Source organism: Genypterus blacodes, unplaced genomic scaffold (genome assembly GCF_046128005.1).
Source record: "Genypterus blacodes isolate CSIRO-AG114 ecotype Tasmania unplaced genomic scaffold, CSIRO-AGI_Gbla_v1 ptg000118l_1, whole genome shotgun sequence".
In the NCBI taxonomy this organism is placed as follows: Eukaryota; Metazoa; Chordata; class Actinopteri; order Ophidiiformes; family Ophidiidae; genus Genypterus; species Genypterus blacodes.
This window is the reverse complement of record NW_027466921.1, coordinates 794756-819789: the sequence shown is the minus strand read 5'-3', so window position 1 is coordinate 819789 and position 25034 is coordinate 794756. Positions and strand designations below refer to the sequence as shown.

At 45.2% G+C, this 25034-nt stretch overlaps 3 protein-coding genes across 3 annotated transcripts; 1 reads left to right on the top strand and 2 right to left on the bottom strand.

Moving 5' to 3' along the window:
• Positions 1-2973: 2973 nt before the first annotated feature.
• Positions 2974-12939, bottom strand: LOC143009917 (UPF0524 protein C3orf70 homolog A). Its single transcript, XM_076162017.1, has 2 exons — positions 12417-12939; positions 2974-5538 (listed from the first exon to the last, which is right to left on the bottom strand). Exons 1-2 carry the CDS (start codon positions 12598-12600, stop codon positions 4853-4855), a joined length of 870 nt encoding a protein of 289 aa, XP_076018132.1. The 5' UTR covers positions 12601-12939; the 3' UTR covers positions 2974-4852.
• A 443-nt stretch (positions 12940-13382) lies between these two features.
• Positions 13383-20329, bottom strand: ehhadh (enoyl-CoA, hydratase/3-hydroxyacyl CoA dehydrogenase). Its single transcript, XM_076162009.1, has 7 exons — positions 20067-20329; positions 19260-19363; positions 18909-19078; positions 18684-18795; positions 18266-18370; positions 15519-15860; positions 13383-14986 (listed from the first exon to the last, which is right to left on the bottom strand). The coding sequence occupies exons 1-7, from the start codon at positions 20138-20140 to the stop codon at positions 13734-13736; spliced, it is 2160 nt and encodes a 719-aa protein (XP_076018124.1). The 5' UTR covers positions 20141-20329; the 3' UTR covers positions 13383-13733.
• A 513-nt stretch (positions 20330-20842) lies between these two features.
• tmem41aa (transmembrane protein 41aa) lies at positions 20843-25019 on the top strand. The gene is made up of 5 exons (XM_076161910.1): positions 20843-21072; positions 21527-21677; positions 21946-22107; positions 22489-22627; positions 22894-25019. Exons 1-5 carry the CDS (start codon positions 20921-20923, stop codon positions 23112-23114), a joined length of 825 nt encoding a protein of 274 aa, XP_076018025.1. The 5' UTR covers positions 20843-20920; the 3' UTR covers positions 23115-25019.
• Positions 25020-25034: the final 15 nt, after the last annotated feature.

The following is a 25034-nucleotide window of genomic DNA, read 5'->3' as shown; positions in this document are numbered from 1 at the left end:
AGAACACAAAGCCCATCTCGTGTTTGCAGGGAGAAAGTCGTGTTCTGGGGTTAAAATAGGCAGAGAGGCAGAGGCTGAGACAGTGATAAGAAAAAAATAGTCATGAATATTTTTCAGTCTGGGAGCATTGAGCAGCACTCCAGGTGATACTGTGTGCGTTTGTTGTGCTTATCAGACACCCATCACCCATCGAGTCTGCCAAAGCCAGCCATGTGTCTGATTGTTTATCAGCTGCATTCTGCCGAGCCCCCTGTTACCTGCACGTCGGCTACATCAGGCCAATCACAGTGACATTACGCTGGAAATTGGACAGATAAATGGGTCTTTTGAAACTGTGCAGTGCTGCAGCAGGTTGGCTCTGCAAAGCTCAGATTAGAGACAGGCTGTATGTAGAGGATGTATATTAGGCCGGGACACTGCTGCACAGCTGATATGAATTTCTACTCCCACCTGCTCGTTTCAAAGAATTGGAAATTTTTATTAACAAAATGTTATGTGGAAATCAAATTCACGTCCACACACAGGCACGTACGGAATACAACAAGAGATCATATAATATATAGTTTTCATCTGTGTCCCTCTGTTGGTCTGCAGGAGATCTGAAACAGCAATTGGACAGACTTGAGTGGAAATTTTGTACAAAGAAGGTACCTCAGCTCATCAAGAGTTAATCAGGTTAGAGAGCCACAGGGAGACATTTCTTGCTATTTGACTTTTAATTTAATTTTAGAAGAGTTTTAAATAAGGCTGCCAACTCCAGAGCTGGGTGGCAACATCACATGTCACATCATTTGCACGTGTCTCTGTGCAGCACACATCCACCACCACCACCGCCCCTTTGGCAGACAGTGACAGCCAGGCACTGACTGCTGGAGCTCAGGGGAATTGGCCTCTCCAAACTGGATTGAAAACAGGGAAAAGGCCTTGGAAAACAGTTGAAACAATGATTCCTGTAGGGACATTCCTCTTCTGCATTTAACCCATCCTTAATTGATTAGGAGCAGCCTGCCATGTCAGCTCCCATGGCCTCCAGGGTGGGAGCCTTGTGCCTGGGTCAAGGGCAATCACAGGAGCATTAAGCTAATATGCATGTTGTGGAGGGAAACCAGTGGAAACCCTCACAGACAGGGAGGGAATGTGCAAAGTCTGCACAGAAAAGAAGAGGGTCAAATACAGGACTGTGAAGCCCAGGACCTTTGAAGCAATCCAGATAGAGATCCCTTCCCCGTTTTTCAATGCCAGATCTCAAATTTATAACAGTAAAACTCTAGATTTAGATCATCAGAATAGTGTCATGGGGGGAGGGGACTGTTGGGTGAAGAACTCTAGTTACCTTCACCGACGAGGTTATGTTTTTGCTTTGGTTTGTTTGTGTGGTGGCAGGATCTCAAAGAATCATCCACACATTTGTATATAGATGGGGGCTACATCAGGGCACTGCCAAGGTGCCCTTGAGCAAGGCACCGAACCCCCAAAACTGCTCCAGGGGCGCCGTATCATGGCTGCCCTGCACTGACCCCTCTGTAAAGTATGGTGACGTGTTCGCATCTGATATGACGCTATAAAGTTTCTTCTTCTTCTTCTTCTTCTTCTTCTTCTTCTTCTTCTTCTTCTTTTTCTTTTTCTTCCCTCACTTTTGTTGTAATTGCGAGATTGCAAGACTTTTCCTTACATTATTGTCAATTCAAAACAAGTACATCCGCCTTAATAGAATAAATCAGCCATGTGTGTGACTGTAAATGTAGCAGCTATATTTAGCCAGGGATAATGCTCTTGCAATTTCTCTCCGGAGAGAAAATGTACTTATGATACAAAGGACTAAAGTTTTGTTGTGGATTAATGAAGTGAACTAAACTCACACACTCACTCACAGCATCTTGCTACAGTTTCTGTGCTGAGCTGTGCCAAGGCTGCTCAAGAAGCAGTCCTTGTTCAAAGGCATCTTTGATTGTGTGTGTGTGTGTGTGTATGTGTGTATGTCTCTTGAGTGTGTGTTAAAGTTCTCAAAGTGCTTGCCAACTACGAGGGATTAACGGTAAGAGCATTCCTGTCTCTTTAGCAGATCTGTCAGTGCCTTTTGAAAACACCAACTATTTCAAAAGATGATGTAGGCCCGTCGCACATCACACACACAGACGCAGACACACACACACACACAGTCCATCTTAAGAATTAACATGAGCTTGCATCACCATGTTTGAGCTTCACTGTGATTGAACTTCCCCACCTCTGCCTGTCACTGCACTGTCTCCTCCTCCCCTCTCCTCTCCTCTCCTCTCCTCTTCTCACTTACACATATAAACTGATTAGCAGCCGTGGTTTTTCTCTCCACACTTTCTGAAGTACAAAGAATCAATAGAAACAATGCAAGGGGAAAGAGGAGCCAGAAGAAATCAATTGAAATTAAGGCGATGACGGCGCTTGCAGTGTGTCTCATGAAATCAGATGCGACGCAAAGTCCAGGCCTCTGTCACTTTCCCTCAGCGTCTGACAGCACTCGGCTTGGTACAATAAAGCAAAACCTGAAGGTCAGGATTGATGTGTGTTTGTGTGTGTGTGTGTGTGTGTGTGTGTGTGTGTGTGTGTGTGTGGGTGGGTGGGTGTCGTCAGTGTCACAGCAATCATACTGTCTTGGTCTCCAGTTCCTGTAATTATTCTACACCGCCGCAGAATAAGATGTGCAACAAATGTAGCCAAGGTGGAGGGGGGAGATTCATGTGGACTTCCTTGCGGAGACAAACAACCTCAGCAAAGTAATGAGTCCACTTTATCTTCACTGTTCAACCTTAGAAGAGGATTATTCAATTGCGTGTCAGGTAGAGGAGGTTTAAGTGTTTCACAGAGCAGATTCCACTCAGCCACTGGGCTCTTTCTGGTGAATAATGTCCTGACTTTTGGGAAACCACAGGCTGCTGCAGACAAACGACAGGAACAGTTATTAACATTTGGTTTATTCATGTGAAAATTATATGACAATTAAGGGAAAATAAGACTCTTTTTCAGTGGTTTTCTGATTTTATTCAAGCTTTAGGGTAATGCTTGACTTTGTTGGCTTGGTGCTGTACCTTTGTGTTAAAGTTAAGGTTGAAAACTTCCAGTAAATGACGTGAAATATGGAAGGATTTCAGATTTGACAGAATATTTTACAACGGATCAATGAGAGGCTGCCTTTGTGTTGTAATCGACTGCATTTATTTTATAACATAACGTCCATCACAACATCACAACATGTACTGTTTCATTCTATTCCATGTGGCGCTCACTTTAAAGGTGCATTCTGGCCTTGTAGCACAAAATAGCGGTGATATACTGGAACTGTGGGGGAGGTTGGATCAAATTGTTGTTCCATACCAACAACTCTGTGATGTGCTTTCTAGTAGAGGTCAGGTAGATCACATTCTCATCCATTCATCCATCAGTTTTCCAGCAGTTATCCTGGTCGGGGCCCAGATATCCCACATTCCCCAGCTCGTCCAGGGAGGACAGCCGAGACGTCCCAGAGCCTGATGTTCTGTGGTCTTATTTCCAGTTGGACGCGTGCTCGGAATACGTCCCCATGGAGACGCCCGGGCCAGCTGGGCATCCTAGTTTGGATGCTCCTTTCATGGTGAAGCCGCACGAGTTGCAGACACACTTTCACCCTCAATCCCAAAACGCAAATAACAACACAGATTTCTTGTTATAGTATTTTATATGTAGTATATGTTAGATATATATATTACCTTTTCATTATATAGGCTTTACTCTGGCATCATCGCTTTCCTCTGCTACCTTACTAGTCTCTATTATGACAACATGACTTAATTATATCAGTTAACAAACCATTATCCATGATATTTCCTTCCTCCGTCGCTAATACAGGCCATTACCATAGAAATCACTTTTCCTTGACCCTGCGTCACCTCAAAGAACGTCAGAGAGCAATCTGCAGTTCGGCTTGACCAGAAAAGGTCGTCAGCGATGGTCTGATCGACAGGTTTCTACCGGGTGGATCATCCTTGGCTGAGGCGTGTGTCTTCACTGGCAGGTACAGCATACGTATAGGAATGTGCTTCTGTGTTAATCCTTGATTGTCGAGCACTGACCCACCGCTCTTTTTTGGTGTCAGTAAAGTGCAGACAACTGCGGCCCAGCAATCTTTGTCGCATACTAAACACAAGTGTGTGTGTGAGTGAGCAGCTGAAAGCCGACTAATTAATGCAATAAAAAGGCTGATGTGCTTTAGGCCCCGTGAGAGGTAGATGGCCTCGGAGCGATTACGCAGGAGTGTTGGAGTGACTAATATGTGTGGGTGTATTCACTGACCATGAGCAAGTGACATGGTTCTCTGTCATTTGAATATTGTATTAGAATAAGTCTGACTGCCTGGTTGATGACTGGAGAACACTCACATTAATTACGTGACTGCTCATTCCCATCCAGACGACGGCTTACACCACCGATTCATCCATAACTCCACTCCACTCACATGGAAGTAAAGTAAGTTAACTTCTGACTTCTAATTTCTTCTTAACCACGATGATTAATCTCTGTTTGGTTCTCTGTGCCTGTGTGTGTGCGTGTGTGACAGTCTTGTGTTTTGTCATTCTTCTTCTTAGTCATTATAATAGTCTGTAGAATTCCATTCTGTGCAGGGGGGGGGGGGTGTGGACAGAGGAGAGGCTGTGTGTGTGTGTGTGTGTAAAGGCGTACAGTCCTCAGCCACCTGCCGGAAAACACAATCCAGCTCGTGATAAGCAAGCAAAGCCCTGTAGAAGTGTTAAAGAGGGGTTTAATTATAGTGGTCCGGCTCAAATGAATCCGGAGTGTTTCATGGATTCTGCGTGGTGCCTTCACAGACGGCGTGTCAGAGTTACACAGTTGTTTCGATCTTTTCAATGATCTCTATCATAGACTTAGAAGGGGACAACAGAGAGCAGTCGTCCTGATCCCAGCTGGCAGGGCTGGAGTTCCCATCTGTGCTCAATTCATCCTCCTCATCCTCCTCCTCTTCCTCTTCCTCCTCGTCCTCCTCTCCGCTCTCCTCCTCGCAGGACTCCAGATAGTGCAGGCCCAAGGCGTTGATGCCAGAGTCCTCGGAGCTGGACGGAGAGGAGCAGTGGTCCATTTTGGGGCCTTTGATCTTGTCCACGGGGCCGGGGTGTTTGTGCTCGGCGTGCGCGGGCCGGACCGGCTGTGCTGGCATGTGCTGAGTCGGCAACGTGGGCTCCGGTTTGGGATTTTTGGGCATCTGAGGTGCCGGGGGTGCGGGCGGAGGAGGAGTGGGTGGCTCCGGTAAAGGAGGCGGAGGGCGCTGCACGTAGCACATCTTCCCGTTGATGCGTTTGACGATGTAGTCGTCCACGAACAGGTCGGCGATGACGCAGTACTTGGGCGACTCTAGGTGCGGCGGCGACTGGAAGCAGGGAGCAATCTTCAGGAAACGCTCAGCCAGAGCGGCAGACAGGTCGATGGTGTTGCGGTACTCTGTAACATCAGGTGGGATCTCGGTGCTGGGAAGGAGGCACACATTGGTCATGGGCTGATACACATACTTGCCTAAGGGAGGAAAGCAGAGACAGAGGTATTACTTCATGTTTACACTGAGACAGAGATCAGATGGTCCGGGGACAAACGTAGACTGTCATGAGATGAAGAGTAAACTATATATTTCATTTGATTTCATAGCTGTATAGAGTTGGATGTTGTGTCTTGTGTGTCAGTTTGGGTTTTCTCTGGGTGATGGTCATCAGCAGGTGAGGTGACCTGGAAACCTGGAATCCTGTAGGTGTGAATGAGCTCATCTGTCTCTGTGTGTTGGCAGAAAGTCTGACGCCTGGTCCACGTTCCCCTCAGCCTGGGATTTGAAACAGGGTGAGTGCGTATAGATAACGGCTGAATAAATACAAGCTGTGGCTCCATGTGGTAGGAACACCAGCGTGTGTATGCATTCTGTGAAGACTGTGTGCAAGTGTTAAGGCTCACATTGTGTGTGTGTGTGTGTGTGTGGTACATGAATAGTGCCTTGTGTGTAATAACAGATCGTCTGTCTTTACTTGGGGCTGTAACAAAAACGTTTCATGCTGCCAAAGGCTTAATAACTGCCTGGACACCTTCTGCTGATGTGATACAAGACCGCATTCAACATTAGTGAAGAGGAGAAATGCCAAACAACATTTACAGCACAAAAACAAGTCTGAAGAGAAGAGATAAAGGGATAAAGTTTAGTTTATTTCAGTTCTGAGGTTTGCCTTTAGACCAGATTCAGGTCTAATCACTGACTGTATGGGGCTATAGTAGGTCTTATGGAGTGGTGGATGGTTCTAATCCTATCCCAGTGCCTGAGCTGACCAGCAGTAGCTTCTGCTTTTGCTTCAGCAAGACATTCACACGTGTCAGCGGTTTCTAGTCATTTTAACAGAAGCATTTCCTTAAATTACGGAGTGGCTACATTCCTATCAACACTTTTAAAAGCCTTCCAAGTTTGGCAGTAACAGCTCATGTACACACAGTCATTGTGATTCCAAATGTCACTCATTGTTTGCAGCCCACTGCCTCCGAGTCTGAGTGTTGCCGCCTGTATCTTGCAGCCTGCATGGTACGGCTCAGATGTGTGTTTAACTGGCTCCCTGGGGAGAGAGGAAGTATAGAAGATGACAGGCCTATGCATCACTTCCTCTCTCTCCCCCCCGTCCTTGTCTTTTGTTTTACAGACTGGGGGAGCCGTTCAATCAAAACCATTTCCCAGGTTACGCAGAAAAATATTGGGGGAAAAAAAACAACAACTTCAAAGTGGGTAAGCAGCTTTGTGTTGCATCACTGAATTGACAGAGTGAGTTCAAAATGCTGAGTGGGTGATTCCGCTGCACACAAAGGAAATCTCTAAACAAAAAAATGTAGTTTGACTAAATTTGTGCACAGTTATTGCCAAGTTCCCGAACCGCTTTGTTATTCCGCTTAAGGGCTTAAAAGTGTTGTCTATCGATGTACAAGAAGCAATTTAAAGCAGGCAGAGGGTGAAACTTGAGGTTTGTTTATTCTGTAAATGTTGTTAACGGAAAGCACAAGAGCTAATGAGATGAAAGGAGATAAAAGTGGGATTGGTGGCCATTTCCTGTGTAATGAGAGTGTTCAGGCAGCAGACCACAAAGCACCAACTCATATCCAAGCATTCAGTGGATAACAGGCGGCAAACGCAGCCTGGGCAGAGTGCCTGTCTATCACAGAGCTGAGACACACACACACACACACACTCCCTTGCGCATTTGGGTAATTTTAGAGCCACCACTTAATTTAACCTGCATGCCTTTGTCTGTGGGAGGAAACGCACACAGACAGGAGAGGAACATGCCGAGCAGAAGCCCCCCTGCTGGACTTAAAACCCTGGACTTCCTTGCAGTGAGGTGATGGTTGTTTGTGGAGGGAGTCCATTATGCAAATGACTAAGCCTTCATTTTTATCTCCACAAAGGAGCTTCTGTTTGCACCATGCATCTGTGTGTGTGTTTGTTAACAAACAGAAGGATGGGGCATGGCTCAGCCAAGAACCCATTACATTTTGGTGCAGCTCCAGAAACATTTTGATGCTTTCAACACTCGGTACATTTACCATGCACAATTTTTGCTTTTGATATTGTGGGATGAAGTGGCAGATATAAAAACATGGCGTCTTGGGATGGAATACTTCTGCGTACTGCGACACAGGCACATAGAGGACACACTGTACGTACTGTGTAAGCCGCTGTCATACAGAGTGGAAAAATCACGGGGGAAGCCGGGAGTTCAGAGGTTAATGAGCAAGAAGGAGAGCAGACGATTCCTCCTCTGACAACAAAGAGATCGTTGAGGAGGCATGAGGAGGTCCAGCATCAGTCTGAACCCTCTGTTCTCCGCTCATCACCTCCGCCGCTCCGAGCCTGTTGACTGAGCCAATGACTACACAGCCTGGGTAATGCTGGTTGGAGTCTCTCTGAATAATGCAGCGTGGAGTGCAGCTCTGCGTCTCCCCTCACTGCGTGTTTTGGACGGAGCTCCACATCTCCGCACAAACTTCCAACTCTTCCCTTGCAAAGGCAGAACGCAGCTGGAAAGAAACAGACTAATGTCCGTTGTCGACACGCTGCCAGAAAATATGTATGTAGTCGGGATGAATGAGGACGACATCTGACTCACATGATGTAATTTTAGTATCTGCATCATTAACAAACCCCGCAGAGACATTTCATATTCAACACACCCGTTCAGCAACAACCTGCTGGCAATATGAACTGAACAAAAATAATTATTTTAGCGGATCTTTATCACACTTGACAACAGCTGCTACACCTATTTGGCCGCTGTTACAATCCGCCGCGCTTCTGTGGAAATCTGTTGGACAAACTATGAGCTGAGGACGTGGCCGCAGCATACAGCGGTTCAGGTTTCAGCCGAGCATCTGACCCAGGATCACATGAAACCCATTTCCTGTTTCCTGTTATGATTCCAGAGACAAAGCTGGAGTATATACAGAGGCTTTACTTCATCGCTACAAGTGGAAAAAAGCATGTAGTCCTTTAGATTGAGCCATGACCTCGTCTATGAAGCAGAGGAGCAGTGGAGGAAAAGTGTTTACAGTCAGAGACACAGCGTGGGTCCCATATATTAAAAGAATCAATTGACTAAGGCTTGTTCAGGCTAATATGCTGACAGGTAACTGACCCTTAAGTACACATAAGTATTGACTAAAGGCTTTAATAATTTAGTACTCTGGTTAACTTTGAATAGATCACCTGATTATTTCGCATTAGGCAGCACTTATCTCTCAGTAAGATGAACGACAGAGACAAGAGAGAGTTTGACATGAGAATAACCCGAGTTCTGTAACTGTACAATAGAAAATAAATTAAGATGACTAAAGCACTGACAAACTGACTCTCAGGACTCTTTGGCAAGATCGGAATGAGTGGATATTGATTTACCTTGTAGTTGTAATCATTTATTGCTAGTTTAGGTAGTAGTATTGATATCAGGTGGGCTGCAGAAGGGCTTGGGCAGGAAAGTCTCCTCCAATGTAACATATTGGTGAAAGACACTAAACATAGATAATTAGAGCTAATGAGAGAGGCTTGTGCTGATGTCGCCACCAGCTGGGAGCGCAAGCGCCGCCGCCGCCTACGTGAGATTGGTGTTCCCATTTTCAAGTACCATTGAAGGCTAAATGAAATGGAAACTGGTGGAATGCTGTCATAGCAACAACATAAAGGAGCTACCAGATTGTTAGGAAGACTCTATATATGTTTGGTGGTGGAAGTGCTCAGATACTGTACTTAGAAGAAATAATGGATACAAATATAAGGAGTATCAGCAGTAAAATGTATCCAAAGTACGACAATGTGAATAATCCCTGGAAACTACGAATTGGAACAAAATGAGGAACAATTGAGAATTATACAATACAATTCCGCCACATTGGAGATACCAAGCTGTCAAACATCTGTCTGATTATAAGTCTGAAGCAAAGCTCATACACAATGTTTCATGAAATGCAAAGTGCTGAATTTAAAATTGTTAGTTTGCAAAGTAACTGCTTGTATAAGTGGTGCAGAAGTAAAAAGTACTGTTGAGAAATCTGATCCTTTTGACTAAAGTTTATAATGTTTTGTATGTGATATTACATTACGATCATTTGGCAGACGCTTTTATCCAAAGCGACTTACATTACATTACCACCCTTCGCAGAGGGGGGAGCAATTGAGGGTTCGGTGCCTTGCTCAGGGGCACCTCGGCAGGGGCTCGAACCGGCGACCCTCCGGTTCCCAAGGGGAAGCACTACCCACTGAGCCACTGCCAGTGATGAAGCGCTGTCAAGTGTAGCTTCACACTTGGTGGTTGTTGCTCGTTGCAGTAGCTTGAAGCAAATAGGAGAAATGAGGAAATACACCCAGCCATAACACAGCAGCTCCATGTTTCTCTACCGGCGGTGAGCACAGAACAGGTGAGATAACAGAACTAATTCGTACTGAGACTGGAAATTCTAATCTTAGTCTTAACAGACTCTGACCTTTTGTATTTGTTGGCCCGAAATCCTATTAAAAATGTAATTAAAAGGCGTTGTACCAAGGTCCCCTGTGGTGAATGCAAAATGAACCGCTTCAGAACAAGTTTATTCCCAAGGCGACAGATTTAAAGCAAAACACTGAGGAGATAAAGATTTTAGTGTTTTGCCTTCTGTATTCTCATGCATCAGTGAAACTAAAGAGGCAGAGAGGAAATGCAGGCCATCACTGTATGTTTGTCGCCGGTTGCGTTTCCTCTGCCTGATTCAGCAGTCTTAATGTGTATTGGCTGACTGTGGTGCATAGTGCATATTCTCATCGGTGTGAACCTGTGAGTCACACAGTGAGGGGAAGTGCAGGAGAGGAGCTCCATTAGGACATGGCACTTTCTTTTCAACCTTTCAGGCCCAATGATTGCCATGCAGAAAGTGTGTCGCTCCCAGCATGCAGCATATTTCCACTCAAATGTTAATGTTTACAGACGAAGCAGTGCTAAACAGGCTTTGCTCTGAAAAATTAATCTCAGATGGGGCTCGTATGAAACAAGGAAAATATTCAATAATATATCCTCCTTGAGATTAAATAACATGGTTTTGTTCAGGATGGCATCGAGAAAATCCAATGATTACGTAGCAGAGATTACAACGTGACTTCTGCAGTTTCACACTATAAGCCCTGACTGACTGGTGCAAGAGGGGGAAGGAGAGAGGGAGGGGGAGGGAGGGATCGGGGACACTGGTTGTGTTTTTTTCAGCGCAGGATAAATTAGGACAGCAGACAGAGCCGGGCCCCCCGTCAGGTTCAGTCCGAGCTGCTTGGATCCCATCAGAGTGCTGAGCCGACTGGTTGACAAAGTTTCAAATGGACACGGTGGCTGAGATCCATGGGTGGCAAAATGCTACAGGCAGCTTTCAAAGTGAAAGGAAAACATGTCGATACCTGAGCGAGGCTGTGGCCAAAAGCACAAATCACTTCTAATCTGTATACAAGAGGAAGTGATGCGAGACTCAAGTGTGTCATGCCATCAAACACTATCTGGAGTTTATCCACTAACAATGAGAGAAGAGTTCATTGGGGATTTAATTAGTGTCTGTTTATTTGTCTGTTTATTTGTTTACACTCCAGTGACTGTTAGTTAGTGATTTAAATGGTGATATAAATGGTGAAAGTCAACCACACTCCACACTGGTGCCAGTTCTCTCTCTTCATCTTTGTGACGCACGTGTGAGGTTTGTTCCATCACACTGTGACCCGTTTCATATAGATTATCATATAACTGTGCCATATGCATTATGTATAGCAGGCTGAAGGGACACACACAGATACTACACATTCATCCATGAGATGCAATTGGGTCTATTTTGGCTCCAGACTAAAGGCATTGGAATCAACAATATGACTATGAGACATGGATTAGCTACGTTATATTATGTTACCGATTGCCACTTTTACATGCCTCTAAAATGCAGTTCATTACCATTTTAGGACATACTACCACTGCACATCTATTACTACTACTGCTACTGGTAGTAGTAGTACTACTAGTAGCAATAGTAGTCATAGTAGTACTAATTATAACAATTACAAATTACAATAGCAACAATAACAATGACTATATGTTCATGGCCTTTCATTCTTTGAAAGTCTGAGCTACCAGAAATATATTTATAATTTTTAAAGAAGCTGACCCTTGATCATTCTATGGATCTATTATACTACATACTCTAATTTGCATTCATTATTTATTACTAAGAACTGCTCATACAGAGGTGTGATACTGATGTGTGAGGAAGGACCCTGCCCCCAGCTAAGAATGCAATAACTGTGCATTCAATATGGTATTTAAGATAAAATCAAAACAAATCAAATGAACTGGATACATATATATTCTAACTTTGACCAAACAATGCTTGTTTCCTCACTAAGGTACAAATTGTGTCCCTGCATTAAAAGACATATTAATCAAATTTGGTGACAGTAGGTTCTAATCCGGTGTTTTGAATTTTTTTAAATAACAAAACCCCTTTTTAAACCAAATACATCACATATTTTTCCACTAAAATGCTATTCCGAATGGGCCCCTTAGCGGAATTTGCCCATGGCCCCCAAATCCTCCAGTCCGCCCCTGACATGGAGTTGCTGTCACTACAACAATGGTAAACAAAATCGCTCCACAAAATGTACTAACGCTGCCAAGTGGAGACGTTCTGACGGCCTCTGATCATTCCACACACACTCTCTCAACACGATCGTGTGAGTAATCGCTCCTCTTTTGTCTCCAGTAGTTTTTTTTCCCCGGAGATACTTCACAGTGTTTCAGCGAACTGGAGCGTTAAAAATCAGGCTAAATCATCCTGATCGGAGCCACAATGTTGATGATAAATGTGCATAAAAGCAAACTTACAGTGACACCAGCCTAAGTGGCAGCACCAGTGCAGCTTGAAGCACTTCCCGTGGCTGTGCGTCGCGCAGATGGAGAGCCCGTCACACGGCAAGAAGTCCGGTCTCCCCGCGCAGCTCTTCGCCAGAGCCTGCGCCTCGTCCAACTTCTCGTTCTTCGGACACTTGTGAGCTCCGGAGGCGGCCATGCCAACATTCCAGCCTCACAAACTACAACATAAGGGATCCACGCAAGGGTTGTTGCTTTTTGTCACAGCTTAGGTAAATGATTCAAACATATCTTCCGTTAAAAAAAAGTAGAAAAAGCGGCTCAGTTATGGAGGTGAGAGCAGCGGTGTGTTGTGGTTGTGATCCGCGGGTGTATCCATCCTCCATCCGCGGTGGGGGAAGCTCCTCTCTGCCCGCTGCTGCTGCTTCTGCTGCTGCTGCTGCTGCTGACGCGGAACAACGGAACGGCAGCTCAGCTCAGCTCAGCTCATGTGAACTTCATCACACAGCGGGAGGAGTCCACGCAAACAAGAAGCCAGCTGCCCTGCGCACCACACACACACGCAGGCTCCGCTACGCTCCGTCATCGCCGCCCCCCCTAGAGAGCAGATGTTTTTCGGTGTTAATGCTCATACATGTCTGCCTCGGATCACACACACAGCCACATAGGAGTGTAAGTGTAACGCGGGGATAGTGTTTGTAGCTCCAGCACAAAATGGAGCAGAACGCCACATTTCAGTTTCAGGAGGCTTCAGCCGCTAGGTGGCGCGACCCCAACATCTGCTCAGTGCGCCGGTCTGTCTGTCTGCGTCCAGTTTTGCCAGAGAACAAGCCATATTGATTTTGATCAAAAGTAGTTTAAGCTGTGAGTGTGTCCCTCAGCTCCACAGCAGAGTCAGCAACAAACACCTGACTGACACACACACACACACACACACCCTAACACCCTCAAGAGAGAAGATAAATAAATAGAAGAGGTTCCTTCATCACAATGAGTCTTTAATGTGGCCAAATGTTATAGATCAGGTTACAGATATACAGTATAATATAGATTGTGATAGATTTCAAGAATCTATTACGAAATCACACAACATCAACATAAGAAGTATATTGATTCGTATGCAAATAATTAAAGTATCTGCTGTGGTTGATTTGCATTCCATAGACTTGCATAGGAATTGGATATTGCGCAATAGTTTGACTGTTAATCACAAAGTATTACAGTGTCCACTAGTGTTACAAATGACCAAAATCAGCTTCATCACTATGTAAGATCATCGTCATTAAAAAGACATTAAAGCTTAGACTTAAAGCTGAGACTTAAAGCTGAGCCCTAAAGCTGGCTGTGGGGGCTCCTGATGACCTCCCTCCACTTGTGGACAGGTGGGCTGCCGCAGGCCACCAGCCTCCTGAGCAGGCTGCAGGGCTCCAGGTAGGGCACATCAGGGTGAGCCTGGTGGTAATGCTCCAGCCTCTCCAGGACCCGAGCCAGACCCACCATGGAGGCGTAGAACATGGGACCTCCGCGGTGCCTCGGCCAGCCATAGCCTGACACGTAGATGGTGTCGATGTCTTCAGGTCCTGCGGCGAAACCCTCATCCAGGATGCGAAAGCCCTCGTTGATCATGGTGTAGAGGCAACGCTCCTGGACCTCCTGGTGAGATATGCGCCGTGCGACCAGGCCGTGCCGGGCCCGGTATCCCTCCAGAAAGCTGTGCAACCAAGGATCAGACTTGGCTTCCCGACTTCCAGGTTTTTCATACTGGTACCACCCTCTGCCTGTCTTCTGACCAAACCGTCCCTGCTCACAGACCAAATCTGCCACCGGGCTGTACCTGCGGCCTTGGCGGCTTCTCTCCGGCTGCCCCGGAGTTACGTCAGGGCCCGTTAGACCGTCTGCTTGTCTGACCCTCCAGCCGACATCCAGCCCAGAGAGGTCAGACATTCTGAACACCCCCATGGCAAACCCAAACTCCTCCAGCGCCTGGTCTACAAGCTCAGGAGTGGCGCCCTCCTCCAACAGGAAGTTAGCTTGTTCCATATATGGCTTCAGCATGCGGTTCCCCACAAACCCCCTGCAATTACCAACAGCCACGCTGACTTTGCCCATTTTCTTGCCCAGTTGCATGGCAGTGGCCACAGCCTGGGGGGAAGACCTTGGCCCGTACACCACTTCAAGCAGCTTCATGACATGGGCTGGGGCGAAGAAGTGCATCCCCACTACCAGCTCAGGGTGGCGGGTTTGAGACGCCAGCTGGTCCACATCTAGTCCGGACGTGTTGGTGCAAAGCAAAGTGCCGGGTTTACACACGGCATCCAGCTGCTTGAAGATCTCCCTCTTCAGTGCCATGTTTTCAAACACGGCCTCGATGACCAGATCAGCCTCTGCTACATCGCGGAGGCTCTGAGTGTAACGGACCAGATCCGGTTGAGGAGCCACCCCACGTCTGCGAGCTCCACGCTCCAACATGCCTGACACGGCCTGCTTTGCCTGGGCCAGCTGCTGCCCCTGAGACTCCACAGCAACCACAGACAACCCGGTCTGGGCCAGAGCCACAACTATGCCTCTGCCCATCGTCCCCAGACCTAGCAGGAGGAAAATGAAAGGAAGTGACCTTAGATTCATCAATCAGACACTAATTCAAAGTGATTTGTTTTTGCTATTACTGCAATTTTTTCTGCTCATGTTCAGATATTTGGCACAACTCAAGACAGACACATAGATAAAAATAGAGACAAAAATATGTATGATTATGTGAAAAATTATGAACTGATCTATATAATGTTCTTTTCACTCTTCTAAAAAGCAATTTAACTACTTTTTCTGTGCAATATGCACTATGTGGGACTGTAAATGATTTAAATATGGCAGCATAAACTAAAAACGGTTTTCCAAAGCTTGCATTTTTTAACGCACAAGCTGCTGAGCTCCCCGTAGCTGCACTGTCACACACACACACACACACACGCTCCTTCCCTGTTTAGAGGAGCGAGCTCACCCACTTACACCCAGCTGTACTGCAAATGAGGCCATACTTTAAAACAGCAAGTTTCTCTCCAGGATCTACTCGTGTTAATCGATATTTAGGACGACATCAACTTAAAAAGGCCCCTTTACCGATGACGGCTGCTTTACGGACGGGCCTGGGCTCGCTCGTGTCCCAGCGGGCTCCAGTGGGCAAGCTCCACCTGCCCACGGCCCTCTGAGCAAAGAAGCAGTACTGCAGGGCGCGGGCCTGTCCTGAGTGGAAGATCGAGGCCATCAGCTCCTTCTCCCGCTCCATGCCCTGAGGGTAAGGGAGGGTGGCAGCAGCCCGCACCGCCTGGACGCACGCCACAGGCGCTATGGCCCCGCGGGCGCTCTGTTTCACCCTCTGCATCACCTCCTCAAACAGGGCGTCCAGGTCGTCGAGGCGCGGGCACGGGGTGGTGCTCAGACGACGGGAATGCAGCTGCCTTCCTGAAACGGAGGACACAGGAGAACAGTTTTGTGATTTTTGTGTGCAAGCCTGACTGCATGTGTCTATCCTGCTTCCTAATAAGTATCATTGTAGCTATTCTTCTAAAGTCTAAAGGCTGTAATTGGTTTTTCCAGACAAACTCATCCACTCAACCAGTAACTTCTCACAGCAACGCTTTGACAATTCAATTCAACTTTATTTGTCCCTGGAGGGCGATTGTTAGACAGCTCGCAGCGCACGACACAACATGAAAGACGTATTCGACCCTTTTTCCTGAAACAAAGTCTCTGCTTGTGCTCTGTCACTGCTCACCTTGACTAACATCTGTAAGAGAATGAAGAAAACTTGGCTCTGTGCAACATAATTAGTCAATTCCAGAGTGTGCGAACAAAAGGAAAGTGACAGTCTGGGATTTACAAGCCAGCGAGCAAGACCAGACAAATCCTTACATGCCAAGCTGAATAGATGAATACATTTAATATTAGAACCTCAAAAGTTTCAGCAGTAGACTTTCTGTCTGCAGTAATCTAAGCGAGGAGCAGTGAGCGAAGCGGACGTCCATTCAAAACCTTGTTAGAAGAATCTTGGTTCTCTTCCTTGTCTCCTCTGATATGATTATAGGAGACGGTCTTGGGATCTCTTCACAGCTACACTGAGTTAGACACAGACAAGGGTCTGAGGTAGAAACTGGGTCACCATGGCGAAGCTTAAAGGGATAGCAACGGGATCAGATCTGTGGTCACCGCTGAGGTCCTCGTGCAACAAACTGGCTATGCTTGTGTCAATATCTCAGGGAAGAAGAATTCATAGTACTGCTGCATTCCAGATTGGCTTCAGTCAATACTAATATAAGTATTAGTGTGATGCTGTATGGCGCTGCAGTGTGCTACATGTGTGTACATGAAGAAAGCATTATTGCAGTGGTTAATCTGTAAATGGTTGAGCTGTGTGGAAGGATTTGTTGAGTAGGGGGAAGCCTGGTTGATCTGACAGATGCAGGGGGCAGATGTTGTAACTACTGTAGGAACAGGAAATAGATGAGGCTTAGATCTGTGTGTTGGACGGGAAAGAATAGAATTTTTCTCTTTATTGGCTGACTGGCTGGGCATGACACTCACATTATATAAGGCGCCTTTGTTGCATAAATCCGGTCATGTAACACGCTTTCTAATCAACTCAAGACAAGAGTATCAAGACCTCCACAGGTTTCAGTTCACTCTAGGCCTTTAGCTTGACACACTGCACCGGCTACACTTCCTCTCCCACTCCAAACTTATCTTGGCCAAGCTGTGGGGACAAACACAATAAAGACGGTGAGGTCATCTTTGGATCAGTGACATTTTGCACATTTATTGTGAGATCTGCAAAAGTCGCAGGATCTGAGTATAAACGTTCACAAACACAATTCACATGAACTCAACCGGCTCCATCCTCAGGACTCCAGCTCTGTGTACTGGGATGCATATAGATACTTCTGTGAGTGGCTGGATAAGAAATTACCTGTAATAGGACTCCATACACTTTTACAGTGTGTCATAAAAACAATTAGGATTTAATGCCTGCACCAGCATTTCTTTAATATGTGATGTGCTCTTCCATCTAAAGCATTTTGACAACAACAACAAAGTTTGAATTCCATATAAACTTTCAATTCATACCACAAATGTTTTTTTTCCAGTTAATGTGGTTGCAGGAGCAAAGAGTGTGTGTGTTGCTGGAACTACACTGAATGTATTGTGTTCGCTATGATCAGCAAAGATCTTGTATTGGTTGCACACAAAAGGTGGTTGTGATGTGTATCGGTTTTCTTTCTGAGAGAGGATACAGGAGTGTGAGCTGTAACCTTGAATGAATGAACATCATTCATGAGTGGAAAACAACATAGACAAAAACAAATCAAAACTGGATCAATCTTCTTCTTCTTTTTTTTTTACTGAGAACTGGATGAACCCATGTTATACTGGCAGGTCTGTCTATCAAAATGTCACTGTGTAGCTGATCTGGGTGTATTAATGTTTTACACAGGCTGAGAATGTCACGCTTTAGCCGTCCATATGGAGGCTCAATCCCTCTGATCCAGGAGTAAGGGGCTTTCCTTGTCTCAGTAAATGACGAGCCAGGGCCCGTGATTCATATTCTAAGAATGTTTGTCCCTATTCGCCCTTCTGAATAATACAGTTAACTCAGTGAAGACATCAGAGCACATCTGAAAGAGCCATGAAACATTAATAGCCGATGTGGTGCAGGAACTGAGAGTGTGTCTTCTGCTTCCTTTGACTTTCGCAGCCTATATGCAGACACTTACTGAGGTCAGACTTATCTAACATATGAGTCAAGGAGTGAATTTCTACCTTCCTCTAACATTTAAAAATAAAAAGTGACTCCAGTGTCCTTTACGTCTCACCTTCAACACTCAGAGCAAACTTCACAGCTACGTCCACTGTGTTCTGATTGGTGACCTCATCCACTATTCCCAGTCTCAGTGCCTCAGCAGCAGTCACATGACGACCTGTTGGACACACCCACAACACAACAGGATCAATGGTATCCAGTGAAATTAATTGTACATATTCTGATCTTGAGGACAGCACACTTTTCTGGAGCTGCATAAGGCACAACTGAATACATACTGACCCCTGCTGGTCATCAGAGTAAAATACCACCCTATTAATCTGGTGGTCCATTGGCTGCTCTGCCATGGCAACATAACTGATTTTCATTATTATCACACACACCCAAACAAACATTAAGCTGACAGATTCTTGACATTTATCAGTTTTAGCTCTAGAAAGAGTGAGTGTAGTTTAATCTCACTGTACTACCTGTAGTGATGAGGTCTAATGCAGCTGGGACACCAATGAGCCTGGGCAGACGTTGGGATCCCCCTGCAGCTGGCAGTAGGCCCAGAGTCACCTCTGGGAGGCCCAGCCGAGCCTGAGAGCACACACACACACAGAGTTTAATGAATGAACAGAGCACAGTTAGTTGACAAAGACTCACTTTAACACCGAAAAGTTAATTGTATCTGAAGTGTGCACTATACTAACTTTGGCATGTGCAATGCGATAGTGGCAGCCAAGTGCCACCTCCAGACCTCCGCCTAAAGCCACTCCCTCTATGGCCGCCACCACCGGCTTGTCTACAGCCTCTATGGAGTGGATCATCGGTATCAACGGAGGCCCAGTCATGAGTCCACCAAACTCCTTGATGTCTGCACCTGATGCACAAACACAAAGTGATGATGTAATCTGTTACATTCGACCAAGAAAGTCAAAAGTTAAGAATAATAATGTTTCCCCTATGTGAGTGCATGCTGAGGCCCTCGGAAGGAAACTTTGACAATTGAAGACTGAGCTGTACCACTTGTGTAATATTACAGGGAGAAAGATTGTCCTTACCCCCACAGAATACTCCACCCTGGCCACAGATGACCACAGATTTCACCTCAGAGTCCCCGAGGGCCCTCTGCACAGTGTCAACGATGCCCTGCCTCACCTTGGCACTGCATAAAAAAGATATGGCTTTATATGGGACTGTTACTGTGTATTTTTATTGACGAAAGCATCTGAAGACATAACAATGAGCATGCTGTTATAAAACATTGTGAATGCTTGTTCTATTTGATGTTATGTTACATATCACCTGACTTTCACGATCAAACTGTCTTTTATAATTCAAGACAGAAGGCACAATCACCAATCCATTGAAAGACATTCAAAAATGTTAGGGTGAAATGTTTGTTTACATTATTTTTTAACTGTATTTGCTGTATTTCAGTTTGATTCTGTAGTAGACAATAAAAAGTCAGGTTTGAGGTGCGCTTTTAAAGCACAGAAACTGAGATTCACATCCTACAAACCATCAAAGATGTATTTTGTAATGGACATTGGCTCATGTGAAAAATAGAACTCCCAAGTTAGCAGTATTCAGTGTAAAGTCCGAGCCAGCAGGCGGCGCTATTTAACACACTACGACTCAGATTAGATATTTATCTGCAGTACACTTTTTTGGTTTTTTAAATGGGTCAGCTAGAAGTTAATGCAACAGTTCTTACCATCAAAATATCGCAGATGATTAATGCTTTTATGGTATACTTGGTTGATTTATGTGCAAAATTCAGTTTTTCTCTACACGAGTACATTACGTTTTGCGATCTATAGATGATCTTAACTCTGTGTGCATTTAAACTGTCGTGATCAGCTCACCTGAGTGCGTTGACAGGCGGATTGATAAGCGTAATCAAACCCACAGACCCCGAAACACGACGGTACTGCGCCATGATCAAACCACTCCAAACACTGACCGCTGCCTTTGCTGTGCGGGTGAACTTTGTATCTACCGCTGGCGGGGCTCCATCACCTTTCTCACACTTTTCTTTGAGCTCCACCTAAGTTTTAACGAATAACCACAGCACAGACCTCATCTACTTTCGACTGGTGTTCTGGGTTTACCGAGTGGCCATGTTAGCTAGTGACTTCATTGCTTCATTGACGGTAGCCATTCCAACATGTTTATATATACATATAAAGGCTTTTATAGGTGTTTTTTATGCTGTAGCTTCATTGGCATCTATTAGAATACAATTTACATTAGATTAATGAATTACCCATTTATCCTATCCCCAAACGATTTTCTGATATATCTGTTTTAATTTCAATTTATAAAGGAAAAATACAAGGCAAATCGCGGGACAACTAAATATTGTCTTCCTGACATCAACACTGCGGGCCCCTTCAGGGTATAGTCACCAGATAACATGGTCACTCGTTAGCACACAACATGGGCAGTTCCGCAACTGTGTGACCTGGAATTTCATTCTCTTTTTGCCTATCTGCTTTGTTACTACACAGATAAACTACTTTGGAGTAGCCTGTACTATCACATATATGTCGAATTATTCTTAAAATAATATTTAATTTAATGTATAATTTGCAAATATGACAACACGTCAGTACTCAGCGTTTAACGGATGTGACGTAACTGCAGTGTTTCTTTCCGCCAGTCGTGCTGTACACAAACAGTCATATATGTCGTTGAAACGTGTTGAATCACACCGAATATGCGCTCCGTTGTCGGACTTACCGCCGTGGTTGCTGCAGCTACTTTCTACCTCTATTTACTGTCGTTGCACCTGCCCGCCGGACCCCGACGCCGTCCGGAGCCCGGTACCGAACCCGAGAATGTGGAAACGGCAGAAGAAGAACCAAGCAGGTGGATGACGTTTAGCCTCTTAGCCAGACAAGACAACAGTGTTTAAAGTAGTCATTATAAAGAACGGTGTTAAAGTCTTCCGTATCTGCTCAATCAACGAACTATACTCAAAACTACAAAATAAAGCAAATACCTTACATCAGATATTTAAAGTAATAACATCCCTACAAAATGTCAAAAAAAAAATAGTGGCAAGCGCCCTTTAAAAGTTACTAGGGTTAGAATGATGACATATTTTTTACTTTGTAACTTTATACTGTAAATATTAGTATAATATTAGTTATTGGTTTGCTTTCTTACTCAGTGATTAGTGCAATATACAATTTTGAATCAATCAAACCATCTTTAATCTACTATTTAATTTAATTTGAAGTAGCCTGTTGTATAATTAATAATAGTATATATCTGCATATTGTACGTTATTGTTGAGACTGTTGTGTTGCTGCTCTGGTAGGTTAAAGTTCCCCTCGGACCTGGAGGAGCTGAGGGAACTGGCTGAGCTGCTGCAGTTCTATAAGACGGAGCACACTGGATACGTGCTGCTCCTCTTCTGCAGCGCCTACCTCTACAAGCAGTCCTTCGCCATTCCTGGATCCTCGTTCCTGGTAAGGTGGAGACATGGTGTTCTCAGATGAGTGACAGATCTCCTTCAGCGCTCTGACAGCACAGTCTTTGCTTTCCATCTTTGGATTTTGAGAATAGTTGACCTCTAAGTACAATTTTCCCTAAAATAGCTGTAATGCTTATTATTTGATTGTTAGTTACGAGTTTTTTGCGTGTTTGTTGTAGTATAGTTTTCCTCTCCTTCTCCATGTGTGTAAGTGTCACAGCTGTGATATGGCTCAGATGTCTTCTTGTCATGTCGTTGTGCAGAACATTCTAGCAGGAGCTATATTTGGACTGCATCATGGGCTGGTGTTGGCGTGTGTGCTCACCACTGTGGGCTCCACCACGTGCTACCTGCTGTCTCAAGCCTTCGGGAAGCGTTACATCATCAACCTCTTCCCTGATAAAGTTTCAATGCTACAGAAGAAGGTAAAGAAGCTCTGCTATTGTCCCGCTACTGCAAAGAAAGACCTGACCTGTACAGACTTCAGATCTTCGGCGCTCTATTAGAACACATAGAGGGCCGTAAGCACAGAATGAGAGATTTAGTTTAGCTTCTTTCTCACCAGGGTCAAAGTCGAGGAGAAGCTACAAAGAGCTGAACCTTGTTACGTGCACGTTGATAAGATACAAACTTGGTGTATCAGTGTGACTGTTGTCAGTCCACGTTGGAGGTTTTCGTTCTGACATAAGGAACAAGGGTTGCTGTCTTGTCAAAGAGGGGAATTAGGAGCGTAAACATGCGTCTGTTTCCCTCAAACCACATAAAAGACCTCTAACGTCGTTCCTGTCTGTCTCTCTCTCTCTGAGGTGGAGGACAACCAGGACTGCTTGTTCTTCTTCCTGCTCTTCCTGAGATTCTTTCCCATGACTCCCAACTGGTTTCTAAACATGTCCGCCCCGATCGTCAACATCCCCATCACCTTCTTCTTCGGCTCCGTCTTGATCGGTAAGCACAGAGGGATGACCTGCTCCTTCCTGCGGACAATTCAGTTTGATTGGAGATGATTTTCACATGGCTACAGTGACATGTGATGTAAGAGGAAGCGGAAAAAAAGGGGCTGAATAAATAAATTTCTCAGGATCTGTGTCCGCAGACCTTCTTACTCGCTCCTCACATGGAAAGCATGTCCTAAATTCCAGAACATTCCTCATCTTACTGCAGATAATGTGTGACCGTAGCTGCTTCCTGTGATCTGCTGTTTGCTCCCGCAGGCCTCCTGCCGTACAACTTCATCTGCGTGCAGACGGGCGTCATGCTGTCCGAGGTGTCCTCCCTGGACGACCTGTTTTCCTGGGAACGCCTGCTCCAGCTGCTGGCCATAGCCTGCGTGGCCCTGCTGCCCGGAGCCATCATCCGCCATTACAGCCAGAGGAAACTCAAACTGGACGAGACGCAGCAGAACGGGCTCGTCACAGAGAAGAAGATCCAGTGAGTTGACCTCGGGGATGAATGCATTACCTGGCCTCTGAACGCCTGTCGCTGCCTGTTTAGCAGAGCCGTGGACACAAAGACTGGGGACTCAAGAAACCTCTGCAGGAGCTGTGGGAAGACCTAGAGGTGGAAAGGTCGCAGCCCCCGTAGCAACACACTTTCACAGCCTCATTCCGGCTACAGCAGCTGTAAATTCCGAGGAACGCTATCTTATCCCGGGGCGATCTCCATCCACATGACCACCAGTTACCCCTCACAAGTTATCAGCCTCTTACCTGGTCTCCCAACTCCTCCTCCTCACTGTCCATCCATGCACCTCTGCCTGAACACCTGCTGACCTTGGACAGGGAACAAACATGGAAGAAAAGTTAGCTGTCACTCGTGGACCTTTTTTCCTCTTAAAGAAACTTTTCCACTGGACTCTCACTTTAATATCCTCTTTGTTGGTTATTGACTCAGTTGTTCTATTCTTCCAAGCGTACCAACTCTTTCTTAATTTGTAATTTGCCTGCTTCCTTACTTGCGTCACACCCGACAGTTTCTCTGAACTGGTTTCTATACGTGTTAACAGTTGCAGAAAGTTGTTTCTTGTCTTTTTCAGAGACTTTGGGCTGCGTACTGAACCGCTGGACCCTTCCTCCTTTATCAGGCTTTACAAAGAAACTTGTCTTAGGGCGTTTTCACACCCACACACACCAAACGTCCGCTGTAGTCGGTTTAGACGAGTATGAGCTCTCTACTTACTCCCATGAGCCAGGGTCAACTCTTCATCAGAGCTCTCAGATCCCAGCTAAATGTTCATACCACCCGTGTGAAATGCGTCACAACTTGTCGCACATCCTTTTAATGCAGTTTTGAAATCATCTAAACCAAATATCAAACCTCGAGCTCCGGTGGTTGCAGGTGTGAAAACGGCTTTAAGCCACAAGAGTGACAGTTTGTTCAAATCTAAGAAACTCAATGAACCCAGTGCATAAAGTGCATCTGGTTGAGTGATTCGTAAGATGACAGGCTGTGTGGAAGCATCAGCATCAGCATCAGCCATCTCAACCATCATTTAAAGGATAACTAAGGGCTTTTTCTATGACTTTGACAGTGAACTTTACGTCAACTCGAGTCCCTTTTGAGGGGAGAAAGCGTTGTAGAAAATGGAAGAACTGGCCCCAGTGGGATTTAAAGGGACTGTTTTGTGTTGCCAAATGTTTTTACGTCTTTTGCCACAACATCTGTGAACTCGGTGTATTTGTATACGTGTTTACAGTATCTTTGTAAAAGGAAAGAATGGAGGTAGATTTCTCGCTACTGCAGGTGAGGCGTTTAAGTGCCTGCGGGTAGATCATGCAGATGTAGATGCTTTCAAACAAACTACCTCACACACGGACAAGCAGTGGAAATGGATCGTTGGAGGATTGTTTTGGAATCGTCTCTGTAACTGAAATGATTGTTTGCAAGCATATACGCAAAATCTTGGCGTTGGAGCTTTATTCTTCAAGTGTGATGTTATCGTACATTGACAATCATATCACCTGTACTTTGATTTTAGTCTTCCCTTGTTTCCCTATATTGAATTGTGCAGCCAACCAGTCAGTACATTTACAAGTTCAATCTTTGATTATACTCCGATTAAAGGCTTGAATATACCTCCAAAACTATTAATAGGAATTATTCGTGGCCATTTAACACATACTTAAGAAATCAAAATGGGGACCTTTTTCTATAAAGTATACACTAAGATGTACCGAGTGAGGCCTCTTGTTGTTTACGCCTCCATGTTGTTTTAACTCTTCTGTCTTTTTCAGCCTTCAGAATGTATTTATCTTTGGTCACATCAGTATTGTTTCATTGTGTTTTTCTTGTATGTGAGATGATGTACAATGTTGCAACTTAAATGGAAGAGGTGAATAAAAATCAGGAACCGCAA